At 37.4% G+C, this 22,932-nt stretch overlaps 1 protein-coding gene across 2 annotated transcripts in view; it reads left to right on the top strand.

Moving 5' to 3' along the window:
• Window positions 1-1,209: 1,209 nt before the first annotated feature.
• LOC109553350 (disintegrin and metalloproteinase domain-containing protein 2) overlaps window positions 1,210-22,932 on the top strand; it is a 102,803-nt gene continuing 81,080 nt past the window's right edge. Inside the window, exons 1-4 of one of the 2 annotated variants that reach the window (XM_070781458.1) lie at window positions 1,210-1,337; window positions 1,888-1,964; window positions 4,224-4,279; window positions 9,326-9,404. In XM_070781458.1, the coding sequence (XP_070637559.1) occupies window positions 1,283-1,337; window positions 1,888-1,964; window positions 4,224-4,279; window positions 9,326-9,404 (267 nt within the window). In that variant the 5' untranslated portion in view covers window positions 1,210-1,282. Of the gene's footprint in view, window positions 1,338-1,887; window positions 1,965-4,223; window positions 4,280-9,325; window positions 9,405-22,932 lie in introns of those variants that run through there. The other variant, XM_070781459.1, reaches the window with a different exon arrangement.

Here is a 22,932-nt window from a genome sequence, read left to right as displayed (position 1 = left end):
GATACATCTTCAATATACAAGAATCAAAAATTGACAGACCTTAATGAAATAGAGGGGCCAAACATAGTTTGTTTTGATTTTGGTTTTGGTTTTTGGTTATTTTCACTGATCCAAAATATTTTTTTAATTGAAATTTAGTTGATTTACGAAATTATATTAGTTTGAGGTGTACAACACAGTGATTCAAGAATTTTTATAGATTATACTCAACTTAAAGTTATTATAAAATATTGGCTATAGTCTCTGTGCTGTGCATTATATCCCTGTAGCTCATTTATTTTATACAAAGGAGTCTGTACCTCTTAATCCTCACACCCCATTCACTCTCTTCCCCCCTTTCTTCTCCCCACTTTATAGTTTGCTTGCTATATCTGTGAGTTTGTTTCTTTATACTCGTTTGTTTTATTTCTTAGACTTCAAATATAAGTGATAACATACAGTATTTGTCTTTTTTCTATCTGACTTATTTCAGCAAGCATAATATCATTTGCAACAACGGATATGGATCTGGAAGGTATTATGCCAACTATGTTTTCTAATAGCTGCAACTATAATGAGTAAAATTATAATCAATAGTAAAATAGAAAAAAAACAGATAAACATATTCATTCAATGCATGATATACAGCAACAAGAGAAAAAAATAACTGTTACTATTCACAATATGTATGGATCTCCTAATGTTAAAAGAACTTAAACATAAAAAGAATACATGATGATTAGCTCCATTTATGTAAGTTCAAAAACAGACAAAACTATTGTGTTAGAAGTAGTGATTGTCAGGGGCTACTGACAGTTGTCACAGTCTGGCAGCTTTAGTATTTCTATATTTTACTTTTTGATCTGGATCTAGGTATTAATTATACTGGTCTGTTCACTTGAATATTGAGTTGTACATAAATATATTATTTATTATGTATATAATATGTTTATTTATAAATATATATATTTGTACACATTATATTATATATAAAAGTTCAGTTAAGGTACAGATGAACCTTCCTGTTCATTAGCTCTTCAACCTTCTGTTTCAAAAGTGATGCTGCACTTCCTTAGCCAGAAGGCAGAGTCACACTGGGTTGCAGCCTCCTGCACAGGCTTAGGGGCCCAGGTCGCCCACGTTGAAGAGCACACAGCATCCGGAGTCTGGACCCAGGGCTCTCCCAGCCGCCTGCCTCCTGCAGTGTGCGTGGCCGTGGCCGTGAGGCGCCTCCTCGCGCTCCCCAACCGTCCTGTAGTCAAGCCAACGGCCGTCATTCGGCCAGCATCCAGGACATCAAGCCATGTTGTGCCTTCTGTTTCTGCTCCTGGGGCTCACCGGGCTTCAGACAGACGACAGTAAGTACAAAATCCCTCTTCTGACCTGTTGGGAATGTCAGGGCTCCTTTCTGTTTCTAAGACGCCGGCTATCTCTGTGAAAACGCTTTCTTGACGGGAGCTCCAACTATGTAAGTCCGAAAACAGTCTCGCATTGCCTCCTTCCCCAGTCAAAATCCACTTTGGTTGTGAGGGTCTTGACCACTCTTCTTGAGACCGTAGTAAATATGTGCGATGCCGATGCCGGTGCTGGAGTACATGCCTTAAGATGATTGTTTCATAGACTGCCCTGAGTTTTTGATCTCTCAGCTCTGTATTTGAAAAGTCCGAAGGATCTGACTTTCTTTGTTCTAATAATACTTGGACCTATTGCCTCAGGGTTACCGGGAACCTGCCCACAGGACAATATTCCTAAAGCAGCATACTTATTTCTCTTGAAAAGATTTGTAATTCTAGAAAAAAGTGGATATTGAGGGTATTTGAAAAGAGAGCAGAAATGAGGGGTAGCGTGTAGAATATTATGGGTTTAGGTGATGGATGTCGCCCCAGTAAAACATTTTGCACCTTACAGATTCTGAAAGACTACGTGTGCAGTTTACAGTTCCGGAGAAAATACGGTCAACATCAAGTGGAGGAGTAGAAACACATGTAATTAAAGCACTAACGTTTCCCACGAACTAAAAAATGCATGTGAATATTTTGTTCCTAATGAGTAAACCTGGTGTTTTTCATCCTTGCTCACTTCCTGAATTTTATATTTATCCCTAATTTTTCTTAAGTGAAAAAGCCCTTTTGAAAATGAACCAAGATTAACAGTGTTTCATAAAAATATGATGAAGTGATGCTTATATTAAAGTCCCAAGGCCCATCTTCTAAATGTTTCCCTCTTGAGTGTCTGAATAATCTCTGACTTGATCCATTTAGAGTCTCTTGACCCTCACTCACCATGCAAGATTTGGAGGATTTTTAGTTGTCGTTTAGTAAACCTATGGCATCCTTATATGGAATCATAAGCATTTGATTTAATGAAATGTTACATGAATAATTTTTACATCTTGATTGCAAACATGTTGATCATAAAGAATTTTTGTTCATGCCATCTTAGTTTGTCTTGGTTCAAGTATTAGTTTTCTCTTTTTTATTCTTTGAATCAGTTGAAAGATTCTTAATCTTTTTTATTAATTTCCAGAATAATTTCTTAAGAAATGAAGTATGATTTTTGAAACAGTACACCTGAATCTTCTTTTTGATTGAGTAGTAAATGTTTAGATAATTTGAATGCAAATACTTACTTAGTAACTACTTACTGCTCACCCTAACAGATATTACAAGCTTAAAATTGTCAATATATAATTTATAAGGGAATATGTATTTAATGAAAACTTTAAATTATTTAAATAAAAAACAAGACATTTAACAGCATTTAAAGAGTGTTTTATCTTTTATGAAAAAAATCTATGGGATTACTTGGTCATATTAGAAAATATACACAGAATCTACTTAAGAGGGAAATGTCTTCAACCAGGTTTCACCGGATTCTATGACAGTAATTCCCATAAGAGAAGTATAAAAAAAATCTTTCCTCAACTGTCAAATTCATGAGGAAAAATTTTTGACTATTTTGTTAATATCTCTAATTCCAATGCCTAGAACAGTAATGAATATATAATAAGGGATTAATAGTATTTTTGAACTGATGAGGTTATCATACCTACCGATTTTACAAATGCTACAAACACAATATGCAACGTGTTATAATTATTATAATTAAGAAATTATCATAAAAGAATATTCAACTTAAAAAGACTAAAAGATTTTAAAAATAACTGAGTGGAATATCTATGTGAAAGATAAGTGTGTAAAATCAAGAATTAACAGTAGACCAGAGACAGCTGAAGAAATAAACAGATACAATATATAAATGGCTAAACAAAAAAGGGAGAATTAGAGGCTTATAGATACAGAATAATTAGAATTCCTAGAAAAGAGAGAAAAAAGTCTGGAGAATAGGATACATTAAACATAGATGAACTGAGATCAGGTATCACAACACAGAATAAATGAAGTTTATTAGAAATTAGATTACATTAACACTTTCAAAGTACAAGAGAAGAAAATATTTTAAATAATGTACTTCAGCAGGTAGACACTGAAACTGAGACGAAGAACAACATAAAAGCAGGGACTGGTGAAAAGTATGAATATGTATAACTCAAAATAAATTGAATATGCAATTGTAACAAATGAAAGAATACAAAGCATACATATGTCTTGATACAATGGAGAATTAAATTTTAAATAAAACTTTAAACCTAAGTTTATCAGAAATCACATATATTTCAAATTGGATTTTAAAATATATACCTACAAGAGGAACACCTAAATCACAAGGGAGCAGAAAGGTCTAGCACAAAAATAAGAAAAATTATACAAAGCAAAAGGTAAAGTTATCATTTACTATACAACCATTACTTATCAGGCAAAATTTATCAATATTAACAAAATCAGTGAATATTGCATCCAAACTTGAAACAAATTTTATAAAATCTATAAATACTAAATATGTGCAGTTAATTCTTTGCTATACTACATAAATTTTCAATTGAGTAGTTATATTCTTTTAAGTGCAAATTTTGCAATGACTTCATTATTAAACACACTTGTGGATTAAAATAATCAATGTTTTAGGTTCTATCTTATTGGCTAAACATTAAAAAAACTGTACAAATGAAGCAAATATTTTAATATTGGATTCCATTGGAATAAGTCAGTATTAAATTATATATTTTCCTCTTTTTATTTTATTAGTGTGCTTTAGGATGTGATTATTGGTAACATAAAAGGTAGTTTTCCTTTGTAACATTTTTCTCACTTTTCTTTTGCCTTTTTAATCCACTCTTCTGCCAGGTATCCTACATCATTTTAATTGAAGGGAAAACGTACACTGTGAACCTAATGCAAAAGTAGGTGACCTACATTATTTTATCACCTGTTCTCTGTTCTATTTATAATTACTGTTTATATTTATTCAGAAAGTAATTATTTTGCATTCTTTAATATTTTCAGTTGTTGGCTATTTGTCTCTTATTTTATGCTTCAGGAAAATCTTTTAAGCATATATACTAATTATCTTGAAATTTTCATTAATACATAAATATGACTTGTTTTCAAGTTCTCATATTCAACTATATTTGAAAGAACATAGTGGATTTTTGAGTGGAAAGAACAGTGATTTTTAAATTAGTTTCTACATCAGAATGTATTAAGGACTTGGAATATAACTGTAATTACCCAAACTCAATCCCATACAAGCTGAGGAAATTAGTTTTAAAAAAAGCATACCACATTTGGGAATAAAGAAAAATCAAAACTGTAGCTGTATTTTTTTCTATGGGTCCTTAAAAGTTTTAGTCAGTCTCTTTATATTATCTTCATCAAGAATATTCTAGCTTTTCTTACCACTTTAATTTGCATATATTTTACAAAAAACTCTTCCACAAAGAAATGTCCATAGATATTGATTGTGACTTCATTGAATCTACATAATACTTTTGGAGGAATTTTTCCTGTCATTCCCTTTCAATTTTTTATTCATCAGGAATTTTTTAATTGATTCTGAAACTCTTTTAATGCAATCCAAATTATTATTTTATTTGTAGGTATTATTATTTTCATATTTTAAAAGAAATCTTTGTCTCCATACAGTCATGAATTCAAGCTGCACCTTTGTCTAATAGTTTTTATTGTTTTCACTTTCATACTCAACTCTAGGATTCATCCAGAATTGATGTTTGTGTGTTTCATGAGCATGGGAATCCAGATTTGAATATTTTTTTGTATTAGCCTCCAATGAATCCAGCACATGCTACTGAAAAAATAATTTTCCCATTTCACTGTAATGAAATGTTTGTCATAATTCAAAAGAGTGTTTATGATGGGGATCTCTTTCTGGACTATTTTCTCTAATTTTAGGTTTACTCCCGAGCCCTATTTATCTGTACAGACATCACACAGTATTAAGTACTGTACTAAGTCTAGCTGTGTTCAACAGTTTTAAGATGCTCTTGTTTTTCTTGATCCTTTAATTTTCCATATTATGTCTGAAGTCATTTTTGTCTTTTGTACATTTTATTTTTATATTCCTTTTTCCTTCATTGTCTCCACTTTAATGAATCTATGTTTTATATGATACCATTTTCTCTAAATTAAATAATTCTTTGTTATATATCTTTTTACTATTCTTTAGTAGTTTCTCTAGACTATCATATTAGTTCCTGAATTATTGAATCTAATATAAATTATTACTTTTACAAGTTACTCTACATTGTTGAAGGCTTCCTTGGTGTCTCAGATGGTAAAGAATCTGCCTGCAATGCAGGAGATACTGGTTCAATCTCTGGATTGCAAAGACTCCCTGGAAAAAAAGTGGCTACCCACTCCAGTGTTCTTGCCTGGAGAATTCCATGGACAGAGGAGCCTAAGTGGGCTGCAGTTCATGGAGTCAAAGAGTCAGACACAACACACATACGTTGTTAGATCATTAAGCCTTTTTCATTTCATTTGTCTTCTGCTTTTTCATTATTTTTCTCATATGCTTTTAAGCTCCAATGTACTATTAGGATTATTTTTGTACAGTATATGTCCCTTTATAATTAAGCATGAATTTACTCATTCTGGTGCTCTTCATTTTTCCTTCATTTGTTTCTATCTGCAGTTAGTTTCTGTATGTCTTGGGAATTCTCTTCACTTCTATTGTAGGTCTGCTTGTTTTTGCTTAGCGTGCATTCAGGGTTAAACATTAGCCTTATTCTTTTTCTTACTTTAAATATTTCAATTTATTGTATATCAAATTTACTTAAGTTGAAAATATACAAAAATGATTATATATATATATTTTTTTAAGTAAAGGATTTAGAAAGAAGTTCACAAAAAAAGTTCACAGTAAAATTCCTGAGCAGTGGGATTGCAAGTGATTTTTTTTCTATGTACATTTATGCATTTTTCTAAATTTTCTAGAACATACAGTTTCCTGTGTCACTTGTAACAAATCACCACAAATGCAGTGGATTACAACAGAAATTTATTGCCTTACATTTTTGGAGGCCAAAATTCTGCAATTAGTATCAGTGAGACAAAATTAAGATGTCAGCAGGACTAGGCTCCCTGGGAGTAGGCATAGCGTGTCTTCCACCGCTCCCTGCTTCTGATGGTTGCCAGCTTTCCTTGGCCTGTAACCTTATCATTTGAATCTTCAGGACCAGCATCTTTCAAATCTCTCTCTGCTCCATCTTCACCTCACCTTTCCCTTTGTGGGCAGTTAAACCTCTTAAAAAAAAATTAGATGAATTGAGAGAGTAGCAGTGAAACATATGCACTGCCATGGGTGAAACAGACAGCTAGTGGGACGCTACTGTGTAGCACAGAGGGCTCAGCCTGGTGCTCTGTGATGACCTAGAAGATGGGGTGGGAGGGGCTGAAGAGGGACTTGCAGGAGGGAGAGGGATATATGTGTCCTTATGGCTGATTTGCACTGTACATCAGAAGCCAACACAACATTGTAAAGTAATTATCCTCCAATTAAAAATAAATCTTAAAAAATCAAAAACACGAAAGAAGATGATTTTATGTGAGTATGGTTGGTTTACAATATTGTGTTAGTTTCTACTTTACAACAAAGTGAATCAGCCATACATATACATATATCCCCTCTGTTTCAGATTTCCTTCCCATTTAGGCCACCACAGACCATTGAGTAGTTAGTTCCCTGTGCTATACAGAAGGTTCTTGTTAGTTATCTATTTTATACATAGCGTCAACAGTGTATATACATCAATCCCAGTCTCCTAATTCATTCCACCCCTCTCTTTTCCCTCTTGGTGTTCATATGCACATTTTTCTTTTTTTTTTCAACTGTGTCTAACCTTATTCTTAAAAACATTTTTGCTGGAATAACTTCTGGGATGACCTTTTTAAAGTGACTTTTGTCCTTTAAAAGTATTTATTTCATTGTCTTCTGGTTTTCTTTCCTCATTTGTATTGACAACTTAAGCTCTCAGTCTTAGTGCTCTTCCTTGAAGGGTACATCTTTTTCTTCTAAATACTTAGAAGGTTTTAGTTTGGTTTTCATCAGCCTTTAAAACTAGTAATGTAGGTGTAATTTTTCTTTGCTTTTATCATGTTTGAATAAAATAGGATTTATTGAGTCTATACCACCAATTTTGAAAAAAAAAATGGTCTTATTTTGAGAGATTTAAGTTTAGCTCCTTGGCTACTCTGTGCAACTTCAAAATTTGGCAAATGATTTTACAGGGAAAGAAGCTATGTATTTGATACAACTTAAATATTCATATGATTATTCAAGAACTGCACAGCCACCAAAAGTTCTGCTGGTTTCTAGACTCCTCAGTAATAGCTTCCTCCCTTGGCCAAGCATAGATATATGACTTCTTTCTTTGCCAAAAAAAAAAAAAAACAGTACCTGCATATCACTAGTTAAGTCTCTTCATAGGGCTTTCAACACAGAATCTGTGCATCCCCTGGAGCTCCACTCCATTGTGTGTTACTTTTTCTTTTTGCTACAGGAATGAGAAAAATTTTGTTCTGCTTGTCAGTGGTTTGGCTCTTTGAACTTTTGCTTTAACAGATCCAGACTGCCATGAGTCCCCAGTCTTTATACTATACATATTGGGAAAATGAAAATGAAATGCCGACACCTACCTTTTCTTTTTATAGAGACTTTTAAACATCCTCTTCCCACGTTTACAAATAATGTATTTTTTAATTACTTTACCATATTGTATTGGTTTTGTCATACATCAGCATGAATCCGCCACAGGTGTACACGTGTTCCGAATCCTGAACTCCCCTCCCACCTCCTTCCCCATACCATCCCTCTGGGTCATCCCAGTGCACCAGCCCCTTTAAAGTGAGATCCCTACCTTGTCTGTTGACTTTATGTCACGTCAGTTCAATGTTTGTTGACTGTTATTTTCCAGATATTTTTAAAGAGCTTGAATTACAGGAGTAAACAAAATGCATATGAATTTTATATTATCAGATGAGACTAAAAATAATGTGATTTAAAAAGGGGATTAGAAAGAATACTAGAAGGTGACACATGCTTAAGCAAAATTATAGAGCAAAGTAGAAGTGTCATTTGAAAACCATATGCTTCGATAATTGGGAAAGTTGCCAAGTTTTATAAACTTGTTGAGAGAAACCTCAGGGAGATGAGGGTATATAAGCAAAGACTTGAAGTAGGTGAGACAACCAGCTATGTTGAAAAACATCCCAGGAAGAGGCAACAGCTAGTGCAAATACCCTGAGATGGAAGTTTGCCCGTTGTGTTTAAAAACAGCAGGGAGGACAGTGTGACAGTCAGGTGAATGAGGAAAGGTCTGAAGACTAGAAATTTTGAGCCAGATTAGAACTGTATGTGTGTGTGTGTGTGTGTGTGTGTGTGTGTGTGTGTGTGTGTTAGTCACTCAATCATGTCCGACTCCCTGTGACCCCATGGACTGCAACCCGCCAGGCTCCTCTGTCCATGGAATTCTCCAGGCAAGAATACTGGAGTGGGTTGCCATTTCCTTCTCCAATGTGAATTTTATTTTATTTTTTTTTGTTGTTGTTATTCAGAATTCTGACTTTATTTTTATTTATTTTTTTTACTTTACAATATTGGTTTTGCCATACATTAAACTTTTAGTAGTAGTAGTATAGTCGCTAAGTTGTGTCTGACTCCCGTGACCCCACAGACTGTAGCCTGCCAGGCTCCTCTGTCCATGGGATCCTCCAGGCAAGAACACTGGAGTGGCTTGCCATTTCCTTCTCCAAAAGTAGAACTAAATTCTTGTATTCAGAGAATCTCTCTGTCTCCTTTCTCTCCCTTTCTCTCTCTCTTCCTATCTATAATAAATATAATAAAAGACATATCTTTTCAAAATAAAATCTAGGAAACACATTTTCCCTTAGATATTTATTTAATTTTCCATGAAAATCTTATTTTACAGAGCTTTCTTACCTCATAATTTTAGAGTTTATGGTTACAGTGGCACAGGAAGTATGAAACCTCTTGAACATGAGTTCCAGGTACGTTTTATTGTCTGTTTTACCTTTATTATATGAGCTTCTGTGATCATCTTACTTAGGGTCCACATGGTGCTAGAATGGAAAGGGCTGGAGTTTTGTTTTGGCATAAATATAACCATTTCCTTTTGATGATGTGTTTTCAGTTAGCTGTGTGACACAGATGGTTAAACAAACCGCTTATGACCGTGATGCATTTAAGCTACTGTTTCATGATGGCTTCCCTGGTGGCTCAGACGGTAAAGCATCTGCCTACAATGCAGGAGACCAGGGTTCGATTCCTGGGTCGGGAAGATCCCCTGGAGAAGGAAATGGCAATCCACTCCAGCACTCTTGCCTGGAAAATCCCATCAATGGAGGAGCCTTATAGGCCACAGTCCATGGGGTCACAAAGAGTTGGACATGACTGAGCAACTTCACTTTCTTTTCTTTCTTTCTTTTCATGATGCTGATGGATATGGTAAAAGGGTTGAATATGGAGTGAGATACTTACAATGAGAGAACATGACTGGAATCAGGAAAGCTAAATCTGGAAGAAAAGGAGAATCCAAAGACTTATCTGAAGTATGTTCAGGGACCAAAGAAGTACACATGTTACATTTCATGCACATTAAGGAATATACTACATGTTCATCTATTTGGAATATCCAGAGCTTCATTTAATAAAGCTTGTGATTTGTTGTAAAAAATAATATAGAAGGATGCATAGAACTTCAGGGATTACCCATTCCTGAAATGCTGTTTTTGCTTTTTCCATTTACCTTGCCTCACCAATACCTGAAACATACGGTGATACCTACTCTCGGAGAAATCCACACAGAAATGGTTTTAAGCCAAGCCTTCAATGGAATAAGGTGGCCCAGGAAATTGGTTTTAAGATGGCAGGAGGCATATCTCCATTCCTCATGGGGAATGGGTCTAGGACCAGTGACTCTGAGATAGCTAAGTATGTGCATAGCATGAAACACCTGGGCAGGAACACAGCAAGCAGGAGAAGGATATGAGCGGGCCAGGCCATGAAAGATATGCTGTGCCATGGAAATCCATGTGGACTTCATCCCTACTGACACAGGGAGCTGCTGGGGAAATATCAGCAAGAACTAGCCTAGCCATGTTCACACTCGCCAGTGGCTGTTCAGTTAGCATATAGAGGGTGAGCCAGGGAAAGAGGTGGAAGGCCTTGCTAGCCTGGGAGAGCAGAAAAGAGATGACCGCAAGTGCTGTGCACGTGTGGCAACTGGGGAACGAAGAGGCTCATCCAGTGCAGCCTCTAATACCCGCACCGGAAGGTCTGGTTAACTAAGGTGGTAGGACTGGGTGAGCACCAGCATCCTTTTATCACTGCTTTCTCTTTGCCTGGTTTCAGTTACTTGCTGTCAGCCAGGTGGCACTAGTGGTAAAGAACCCGCCTATCAATGTCGGAGATGCTGAAGATGTGGGTTCGATCCCTTGGTCGGGAAGACCCCCTGGAGGTGGTCATGGCAACCCACTCCAGTATTCTTGCCTGAGAATCCCATGGACAGAGGAGTCTGGCAGGCTACATAGACCATGGGGTCACAAAGAGTCGAACGCGACTGAGCGACTTAGCACGCACAAATACCTGTTTGATTTTTTGTTTGCAATCCTGATTTCTACATAGCAAATTATACCACTGTGCTGGAGTGAAAGCATTTTTATAGACTAAGCTCTTAACAGGGAAAATAATAAACATGCTGTGTTTTTTAACCTTTGCCCAACAGAGTAGGCAAAGACATGTGAATCGTCTATGGATTTCTCTATACAAATGTATAAATAATGCATACTGTCTAGAAGTCTTATGATATATACACTTATGCATATATACATATATAATAGACATACTGTGTGGCATTGTGTGTGTGTGCGTGTGTGTGTGTGAGCGTGGTAAAGGAGAGTGTGTGCATGCTCAATCATATCCAACTCTTTGTGACCCTATGGACTATAGCCCACCAGGCTCCTCTGTCCATGGGATTCTCCAGGCAAGAATGCTGGAGTGGGTTGCCATTTTATTCTCCAGGGATCAAACCCACATCTTCTATGTATCCTGCACTGGAAGACATATTTTTTACCACTGAGCTACCTTGGAAACCTCAAGAGGGAGAGAGACAGAGCTAAAAAAAAGAAAAATAGAGACGATAATATGCACGTGGCCGCAATGTCCCACACCTAATTTTTATGTGATTCTGTATACCTAACACATAACTCTATTTCCTCCCTCCCCAGGAGATAGTCATGGAAGACAAATGTATAATTAAAAAGACAAATCAAAGACTGTTTTAATAATAACCTGAATGTAGTAAGTTATTGAATGCTGGCCTCAAATGCCATGTTGGCAAAGTATGTTTGCCAAAGCTTCAACCCTATCTTCAGTGTAGGAAAACTCAGGAGGGTTTATTAAATTAGGCTAGAAGTATATAAATTTGTTTTTCATGAATTCCACAAATGATTTGCATCCCTAAAATCTTACTAACTAAAGGCTTATCTATAAGAAACCAAATCAACCTATCAGACACAGAATTTGTTCCCTGATCATTTCAGTTCAGTTACTCAGTTATGTCCAACACTTTGTGACCCCATGGACTGTAGCATTCCAGGCTTCCCTATCCATCAGCAACTCCCAGAACCTACTCAAACTCATGTCCATCAAGTCGGTGATGCCATCCAACCATCTTATCTTCTGATGTCCTCTTCTCCTCCTGCCTTCAATCCTTCCCAGCATCAGGGTCTTTTCCAATGAGTCAGTTCTTTGCATCAGGAAGCCAAAGTATTGGTGTTTCAGCTTCAGCATCAGTCCTTCCAATGAATATTCATGACTGATTTCTTTTAGGAGGGACTGGTTTGATCTCTTTGCAGTCCAAGGAACTCTCAAGAGTCTTCTCCAACACCACAATTCAAAAGCATCAATTCTTCATTGCTCAGCTTTCTTTATAGTCCAACTCTCACATCCATACATGACTACTGGAAAAACCATGGCTTTGGCTAGACAGACCTTTGTCAGCAAAATAATGTCACTGCTTTTTAATATGCTGTCTAGGCTGGTCATCACAGGGTTGTTCCCCATGTCTGCAGCTTACTTTCTGATCTCTTCAGAACAGAGAGATACTCATAGTGGTCAAAAAGTAAAATTACAAGATGGCGTAACAATCTGAAATATGTATGCATATAAAAATAGATGTCAAACTATAGGAGGCAGAAATTGACAGAAATGAAAAAAAATTATTATTATTAAAGATTTAGACTTTTCTCTCTGTGGTGCTAGTGATAAAGAATCCACTTGTCAATGCAGGAGACCCAAGAGATGAGGGTTTGATCCCTGAGTTGGGAAGATCCCTGAAGTAGGAAATGCCAGTCTGCTTCAGTAGTCTTACCTGGAGAATCCCCTGGACAGAGGAGCCTGGCAGGCTATAGTCCATAGAGTCACAAAGAGTCAGACACAACTGAATATGCATGCCCCCCCCCCCCCACACACACACTCTCTCTGTCTCTTTCTCTCTCAATAATCAATAGGTGAAGTAGGAAGAAACTCAGCAAATATGTTGATGACTTGAGCAGAACTATCAATCAACTTGATCAGATCAAAATTTGTAGGAGACACACACAACATTCTTACTGTTGTTGTTAATACACATTCATTTTGAGTGCTAATAGAAGACTAAACAAGGTATGGTAAAGGAAAACAGGGCAAAAAAATGACAATGAAAAAAATATGAAAAAACTGGGAAAGGAAATTGTATAAAAATAATAAACTTTTGATTATTCTATCAAAATTTTATTCTCTGCTGACCTAAAATGATTTATTGATTTCCAACTTTTCCAATCAACTTTTGTATAAGATTGATATAATTTACTGATAATTTTGAAGATAGATATGTTATCAGTCTGGACAATATAAACCACATTTGCAGGAAAGTAGTCGAAACCTGGAGGAAAGGAAGATATTTTCTCTTGATTGTATAAAGTATGATTTATGCAGATGAAGCTGTATATGAACCCACAGTCAAGAAATACAAATATGATGATACACCAATGAAGTATCTAAAAAATGTAAGAAACTGTTAGTCTATGTCTAAAGAAATCACTCAAAAATTTGCACATAGAAAGTTTAATATAGAGAATTAAACAGGGATTAGACTAAAAAACAAGAAGTAAAGAGAACTTTAAAGGACATAGGAATATCAGATAGAAGAAGCAGTTGGCAGCCTTCAGTTCAGTTCAATTCAGTCGCTCAGTCGTGTCCAACTCTTTGTGACCCCATGAATCGCAGCATGCCAGGCCTCCCTGTCCATCACCAACAGTGAACGTGAGTTCACTCAGACTCACATCCATCAAGTCAGTGATGCCATCCAGCCATCTCATCCTCTGTCGTCCCCTTCTCCTCCTGCCCCCAATCCCTCCCAGCATCAGAGTCTTTTCCAATGAGTCAACTCTTCACATGAGGTGGCCAAAGTACTGGAGTTTCAGCTTTAGCATCATTCCTTCCAAAGAAATCCCAGGGCTGATCTCCTTCAGAATGGACTGGTTGGATCTCCTTGCGGGCCAAGGGACTCTCAAGAGTCTTCTCCAACACCACAGTTCAAAAGCATCAATTCTTCAGAGCTCAGCTTTCTTCACAGTCCAACTCTCACATCCATACATGACCACTGGAAAAACCATAGCCTTGACTAGATGGATCTTTGTTGGCAAAGTAATGTCTCTGCTTTTGAATATGCTATCTAGGTTGGTCATAACTTTCCTTCCAAGGAGTAAACGTCTTTTAATTTCATGGCTGCAATCACCATCTTCAGTGATTTTGGAGCCCAAAAAATAAAGTCTGACACTGTTTCCACTGTTTCCCCATCTATTTCCCTTGAAGTGATGGGACCAGATGCCATGATCTTCGTTTTCTGAATGTTGAGCTTTAAGCCAACTTTTTCACTCTCCACTTTCACTTTCATCAAGAGGCTTTTTAGTTCCTCTTCACTTTCTGCCATAAGGGTGGTGTCATCTGCATATCTGAGGTTATTAATATTTCTCCTGGCAATCTTGATTCCAGCTTGTGTTTCTTCCAGTCCAGCGTTTCTCATGATATACTCTGCATAGAAGTTAAATAAACAGGGTGACAATACACAGCCTTGACGTACTCCTTTTCCTATTTGGAACCAGTCTGTTGTCCCATGTCCAGTTCTAACTGTTGCTTCCTGACCTGCATACAGATTTCTCAAGAGGCAGTTCAGGTGGTTGGCAACCTTAGGATGGGTTAAAAAAGCCTGTTTCTTTACCCCAGAGATGGGATTGCTGAAAATGGCATGACCATGGATCTTCGAATAGCAGCAGTCACTGTGGTGCTGTTCCAAATGATGTTGCTGTGAAATTTCTCTTCAGAACCATCCAAGGGAAATCTTCCCTTTGGGTAGCCAGGAGAGCTGCTCATGAGATGTCTCACCAAAGTCACTTTACTGCGGAAGGAGAGGGGCCTCGATGGATGGAAACTACTGGCTGAAGGGTGTTAGTGACCACCAGTCACTGAAGCATCCTGGCTTTGCCACAGCTGTACTCTCTGTAGGAGCCTTCCAAGCTAGCACCCTGGAACCAGACAGCAAAGCTGTCTTCCCGTGCTCACCAGCACCCCTTACTAGCAAAGCTTGCTCCATAGCAAAGGAAAAAATAAAATTAAGGGGCCCATATTCATTTGTACAAAGCAGGCAAAAGGTTAATTTGAAACTGAGTTGCAATGCATTAATAATCAACAGAGCCTTACCACTTAGACTATTCAGTTTCCATATGCATTCATTAAAAAAAATTTTTTTTTTTGGCTGTGCCGGGTCTTCATTGTTGTGCAGGCTTTTCCCTAGCTGTGGCGAGAGAGGGCTTCTCTTTGTGGTGGTGGTGCGGGCTTCCCACTACTGCAGTTTCTCTTGTTGTGCAGCACAGGCTCTAGGGCACAGGCTCAATAGTTGTGGCACACAAGCTTAGTTGTTCCATGGCCTGTGGGATCTTCCCATACCAGGGATGGAACCTGCATCTCCTGCATTGGCAGGAGATTCTTTACCACTGAGCCAGCAGGGAAGCCCCCCATATGTATGTATTTGAACTCTGAAAAAGCAACAGAATCACCTATTTCTAGTTAACAACATTCAACCAAACTTTTCACAATTAAAGCAATTTTCATTATTCCACAAATTGATGAGACACACAATCACGTGTCATTGTGTCCATTGGTAGCAATATTAAGCTGTCCACAAATTGTTACAGTCCCTCTGAATACTGTGTTAACGTGAGGTTAAATTAACTTGTAAAGTTAACTTCCAACCACTTGTATGTAAGCTGATAATAGGAAGAGGGGGGGGAAGAAGAAAACTGTTGGTACGTACAGATAAAGATACATATGCATGTGACAAGCCAAAAGAACATATGCAAAGCTGCTAGTCTTCGCTTCTGTGATCAGTTATGATTGCTGTGTATGACTTCTTTTTCCCACCACCTGCTCCCCATTTCCATTGCTCTCAACAGGACATACCTAAGCTTCTTATGGATGTTTACCTAGCAGAAAAGCACAAATCTTCATTCCCAAAGGGTCTGCATCCTTAATCATATCTTATTTTGGTTACTGTTATATTCAAGTAAATTGAAGACATAGCACTTCTTTAAGCAACAGTTTTCCCTACTGTGTTCAGAGTCAGTCACTCCAGCCACTGGGTTAGCCTGCTCATTTGTACAGTGCCATTTGTACAGTAGCTCAAAATATCCAGGTGGAAGTTTCATCTTCCAAAGTAGTAGAATCATTATTGTGTCCCCGGGTGAATAAATTCCCCACTGTGGCTGGGAGCTAAAAGTTACTATGGTAGAAAGCAAAAAAGCTACAAAATAGTTATTAGGTATAATGTTGGGAAGGTGAGACTCCCATTTCAACACCTTATATCTGGACAAATGTATTGAAGCTCTCAGTGAAACTTGCCATATACTGGTCTCTGATGCAAACAGAACCCCAGCCTTTCAGAGTAATGTCTCCCAACTACCATGGTAAAAGTGTTCAGTAAGCTAGTCTACCTTTAAATTAGATCAGCCACTTCCAGATGATAGAATATACGGTTAGATATGTACATAAACCAATGGTGGTGGTGGTGATTTAGTTACTAAGTCGTGTCCGACTCATGGACTGTACTGGCCAGGCTTCTCTGTCCATGAGATTCCCCAGGTAAAAGTACTGGAGTGGGTGGCCATTTCCTTCTCCAGGGGATCTTCCTGACCCAGGGATCAAACCCGGGTCTCCAGCATTGCAGGCAGATTCTTTACTGACTGGGCTATGAGGGAAGCCCACATAAACCAATGGCTACACTTAATTCACTGAAAAATAAGTTTCTATATCAGACACAACAGTGTGCAGAAGCCATGGCAGTGGATAGGCTCTCTGTGAGTTCACAAGTGCTGATGCTAGAAGAGGCACCATGGACAGAGAAGGTAGTTTGTGCTTTTCTATAGATTTATCGATTTACCAGCATCATGTAATGTTGGCATATGATGATTCTTAGCACTCCCCAAATAATCCTGCTATAAGGGTGGTAGTAATACCCCACTTTTATTTCTGATTTTAGTAATTTTGTTCTTTTAGTAGTCAATGTATCTTAAGAATTGTCAATTTTAACTTTTCAAAGAGCCACCTTTTGCTTTCATTGATCTATTTATTCCTATTTAATTTTACTCTGCATTATTTCCTTTCTTCTGCTTAATTTAGATTTAGCTTGTTCTTTCTTTTCCTGAGTTATAGGTGGTTGGATTGGTATTACTTTATCTTTTTTAATTGTTAATATATGTGTCAATCTATATATATTTATCAAAAGCACTAACTTTCGCCACATCCTATACTTTTTAAGTATGGAGTTTCTTCATTTTTATTTTCCTCAAATATCTTCTGGTTTCATATTTGATTTCTCCTTTAATCCATGGGTTATTTAGAGATACGATGTTTGATTTCCACATGTCTGTGAGTTCATCCAAATGTTTTCTGTCAGTTATTTCTAAAAAAATGTCATTATTATCAGAAAGCATACTTTTACTAGTTCTGTACTTTTAAATTGAGGCTTTTTTAATGCATGAGCATATGATCTCTCCTGGAAAATATGTTCAGGTTAAGAAGAATGCGTATCTTGTTTTTCTTTGGCAGAGCATTTTACAGATGTCTTCTAGGTTTACTTTTGTTGTTGTTAAGTTACTCAGTCATGTCTGACTCTTTGCAGCCCCATGGACTGCAGCACGCCAGGCTTCCCTGTCCTTCACCATCTCCCTGCGTTTTCTCACATTCATGTCCATTGCATGGATGATTCCATCCAGACATCTCACCCTCTGTCATCCCCTCCTCCTCCTGCCTTCAATCTTTCCTAGAATCAGGTGTTTTCCAATGAGTCAGTTCCTTCATCAGGTGGCCAAAGTACTGGAGCTTTAGCTTCAGCATCAGTCCTTCCAGTGAACACCCAGGACTGATTGCCTTTAGGATGGACTGGTTGGATCTCCTTGCTGTCCTAGGGACTCTCAAGAGTCTTATCCAACATCACAGTTGAAAAGCATCAATTCTTTGGCACTCAGCTTTCTTTATGGTCCAACACTCACATCCATTCATGACTACTGGAAAAACCATAGCTTTGACTATACAGACCTTTGTTGACAAAGTGATATTTCTGCTTTTTAATTCACTGTCTAGGTTTGTCCTAGGTTTTCTTCCAAGGAGCAAGTGTCTTTGAATTTCATGGCTGCAGTCACCATCTGCAGTGATTCTGGAGCCCAAGAAAATAAAGTTTTTCACTGTTTCCTTTGTTTCCCCATATATTTGCCATGAAGTGGTGAGACCCAATGGCGTGATCTTCCTTTTGTGAATGTTGAGTTTTAAGCCAGCTTTTTCACTCTCCCCTTTCATCTTTATCAAGAGGCTCCTTAGTTCTTATTCACTTTATGCCATAAAGATTATGTCATCTGCGTATCTGAGGTTATTGATATTTCTCCCAGCAAGCTTGATTCCAGCTTGAGCTTCATCCATTTCACATGAAGTACTCTGCATAAAAGTACTCCACATAAAAGCAGAGAGATAATATACAGCCTTGATGTACTCCTTCCCCAATTTGGAACCTTCATTGTTCCATGTCCAGTTCAAACTGCCGCTTCTTCACCTGCATACAGGTTTCTCAGGAGGCGTGTAAGGTGGTCTGGCATTCCCATTTCTTTAAGAATTTTCCATAGTTTGTTGGATCCAAAGTCAAAGCCTTTATTGTAGTCAATGAAGAAGAAGTAGATGTTTTTCTGGAATGTTCTTGCTTTTTATATGATCCAACGGATGTTGGCATAAATTAACTGGGTTTCCTTAATGTATTTTTTAAAATCTTGTATTTCCTTGCTAATCTTCTACCTAGCTGTTCCATGGATCACTAAAAGTGGAATAGAAAGAAAAAGGAAGTCTTCAACTATAAGTTGAAGACTTATATCTACCAATTTTTAATGTACTATGGTGTTGTTACCTGTGTTGACAAGTGTTATATCTTCCTGATGTGTTGAACTTTGTATTATAAAATATTGCTCATTATCTACTAACATGTTTTTTGTTTTTAAAGTCTGTTTGTCTGATATACACTATAATGTTCGGTCGCTAGTTGCGTCCAACTCTTTGTGATCCCATGGACCAGTTTCCTCTGTCCATGGATTTCCCAGGCAAGAATACTGGAGTGGGTTGCCATTTCCTCCTCCAGGGGATCTTCAACCCCAGGAGACCCAGGAATTGAACCCATGTCTCCTGTATTGGCAGGCAGATTCTTTACCATCTGAGTCACCACCAGAGTAACTTGGTATAAATGTGGTCAATCCCATTTGCTCAAGATTGCTATTTGCATGATATTCTTTTTTATTCCTTTAATCAGTCTACGTCTTTGAAATTAAAGCCAGTTATCTAGTAACACTTTACAGTTGTGTCTTTTTTTTAACTTAATCTGACAACCTTTGCATTTATTTATTGGATTTATTTATTGGGGTTTATCATCTGAGCCACCAGGGAAGTCTCATGAACTCCTTATTGCCAAATTCAGACTTAAATTGAAGAAAGTAGGGAAAACCACTAGATGATTCAGATATGACCTAAATCAAATCCCTTTTGATTATACAATAGAAGTGAGAAATAGATTTCAGGGACTACATCTGATAGACAGGGTGCCTGATGAACTATGGACTGAGGTTCGTGACATTGTACAGGAGACAGGGATCAAGATCATCCCCATGGAAAAGAAATGCAAAAAAGCAAAATGGCTGTCTGAGGAGGCCTTACAAATAGCTGTGAAAAGAAGAGAAGCAAAAAGAAATGGAGAAAAGGAAAAATATAAGCATCTGAATGTAGAGTTCCAAAGAATAGCAAGGAGAGATAAGAAAGCCTTCCTCAGCGATCAATGCAAAGAGATAGAGGAAAACAACAGAATAGGAAAGACTAGAGATCTCTTCAAGAAAATTAGAGATACCAAGGGAATATTTCATGTAAAGATGGGCTCGATAAAGGACAGAAATGGTATGGACCTAACAGAAGCAGAAGATATTAAGAAGAGATGGCAAGAATACACAGAAGAACTGTACAAAAAAGATCTTCACGACCAAGATAATCACAATGGTATGATCATTCACCTAGAGCCAGACATCCTGGAATGAGAAGTCATGTGGGCCTTAGAAAGCATCACTACAAACAAAGCTATGGAGGTGATGGAATTCCAGTTGAGCTATTTCAAATCCTCAAAGAAGATGCTGTGAAAATGTTGTACTCAATGCCAGCAAATTTGGAAAACTCAGCAGTGGCCACAGGACTGGAAAAGGTCAGTTTTCATTCCAATCCCAAAGAAAGGCAATGCCAAAGAATGCTCAAACTACCGCACAATTGCACTCATCTCACACGCTAGTAAAGTAATGCTCAAAATTCTCCAAGCCGGGCTTCAGCAATACGTGAACTATGAACTTCCAAATGTTCAAGCTGGTTTTAGGAAAGGCAGAGGAACCAGAGATCAAATTGCCAACATCTGCTGGATCATGGAAAAAGGAAGAGACTTCCAGGAAAACATGTATTTCTGCTTTATTGACTATGCCAAAGCCTTTGACTGTGTGGATCACAAGAAACTGTGGAAAATTCTGAAAGAGATGGGAATACCAGACCACCTGATCTGCCTCTTGAGAAACCTGTATGCAGATCAGGAAGCAACAGTTAAAACTGGACATGGAACAGCAGACTGGTTCCAAATAGGAAAAGGAGAACATCAAGGCTGTATATTGTCATCCTGCTTAATTAACTTCTATGCAAACTACATCATGAGAAATGCTGGACTGGAAGAAACACAATCTGGAATCAAGATTGCCAGGAGAAATATCAATAACCTCAGATACGCAGATGACACCACCCTTATGGCAGAAAGTGAAGAAGAAATAAAGGGCCTCGTGAAGAAAGTGAAAGAGGAGAGTGAAAAAGTTGGCTTAAAGATCAACATTCAGAAAACGAAGATCATGGCATCTGGTCCCATCACGTCATGGGAAATAGATGGGGAAACAGTGGAAACAGTGTCAGACTTTATTTTTTTGGGCTCCGAAATCACTGCAGATGGTGACTGCAGCCATGAAATTAAAAGATGCTTACTCCTTGGAAGGAAAGTTATGACCAACCTAGATAGCATATTGAAAAGCAGAGACATTACTTTGCCAACAAAGGTCCGTCTAGTCAAGGCTATGGTTTTTCCAGTGGTCATGTATGGATGTGAGAGTTGGACTGTGAAGAAAGCTGAGCTCCGAAGAATTGATGCTTTTGAACTGTGGTGTTGGAGAAGACTCTTGAGAGTCCCTTGGACTGCAAGGAGATCCAACCAGTCCATCCTAAAGGAGATCAGTTCTGGGTGTTCATTGGAAGGACTGATGTTGAAGCTGAAACTCCAATACTTTGGCCGCCTCATGGGAAATGTTGACTCATTGGAAAAGACCCTGATGCTGGGAAGGATTGACAGCAGGAGGAGAAGGGGATGACAGAGGATGAAATGGTTGGATGGCATCACTGATTCAATGGCCATAGGTTTGGGTGGACTCTGGGGGTTGGTGATGGACAGGGAGACCTGGCGTGCTGAGGTTCATGGGGTCTCAAAGAGTCAGACACGACTGAGCGACTGAACTGAACTGATGCAATTTTAGATTTATATTACCTTAATTCCAGTGAGACACAGAGACATTTTTCCTATAAAACTGTTTATTTGCCCCTTCTATGGTATTATTGTTGTACATATTGCATCTATTAATGTACAATCCCAACAGTTCACTGTTACAGTTACTTTACTATCTGCAGTCCTTTCCTTAACCTAGTACTTCTTTGTTTCCACTCACCTTCTATATGCTGTTATCAGCAAATATATTCTATTTCTTGGACCAAATAATACGCTATATACATTTTGTGGGTTAGTCACTAAGTGGTGTCCAACTCTTGTGACCCCATGGACTATAGCTGCCAGGCTCCTCTGTCCATGGATTTCCCAGGCAAGAATACTGGGGTGGATTGCCCTTTCCTTCTCCAGGGGATCTTCCTGACTCAGGGATCAAACCTGGGTCTCCTGCATTGTAGGCAATGTCCTGCATTCAGGCAAATTCTTTACGAACTGAACCATCAGGGAAGCATATATACATATTACTTTACTTAATTGATTTTTAAATCAGTTAAGAGAATGAAAGGGAAAATATGCCTTTTTAAATTACATAGTATGCTTTTTAAATTACATAGTAACCTTCTTGAGTTCTCTTTGAAATTTTATGTGGATTTGAATTACTATCTGAGATCACTTACTTTCAACCTGAAGAATTTCCTTAAGTACTCCATGTAAGGCCGGGCAAGTAATAACAAAATCTCAATGTTTTTGTTCATATGGAAATCAATTTATTTTATTTTTAAACATTGCCTTGCTTGATATAGAACTCTTGAGTAATTTTTTTTTTCTTTAAGTACATTATGTTAGCCCTCTGCTTCCTAAACTTTGTAGTTTCTACAGAGAAGTCTGATACAAATATCACTGGAGTTCTCTTTTAAGGTAATTAGTTTTCTCATGCTGCTTTCAAGATTTGATTCTTTGATTTTTAATGTTTTTGCTTATGCGTCTGTTTATGGGTCTCTTTGTGTTTGTACTCTGAATTCATTGAGCTTTCAAAATGTGTGAATTAATTTTTCAGTAAATTTGGGAATTTATAATCCAATATAATCTACTCTGCCATTATAATAAAGTAATTTTTAATTCAATAAATTTGGAAGGTTTTGGATTTATTTATATTTTTATATTTACCTTGAAAAAATAAGTCAGAAGAATTTGAAAAAATAAGTTTTTGATGATTTTTTCCTTGATCCTAATGATAGGGGTTGTCATGTTTAATTTATAATAGAAAAGATCATGGAAATGTACTTATTCTTAGAAACTTTTAGGCACAATTTTGGAAAACTGAGGTTAAATGTCCATCAAATAATCTTATACATCTGTCTCGGAAATAGTAAGTGTTTGATGCA

Source organism: Bos indicus, chromosome 27 (assembly GCF_029378745.1).
Source record: "Bos indicus isolate NIAB-ARS_2022 breed Sahiwal x Tharparkar chromosome 27, NIAB-ARS_B.indTharparkar_mat_pri_1.0, whole genome shotgun sequence".
In the NCBI taxonomy this organism is placed as follows: Eukaryota; Metazoa; Chordata; class Mammalia; order Artiodactyla; family Bovidae; genus Bos; species Bos indicus.
The sequence above is the reverse complement of the archived record's forward strand: the minus strand, read 5'-3'. Positions and strand labels throughout refer to the sequence as shown.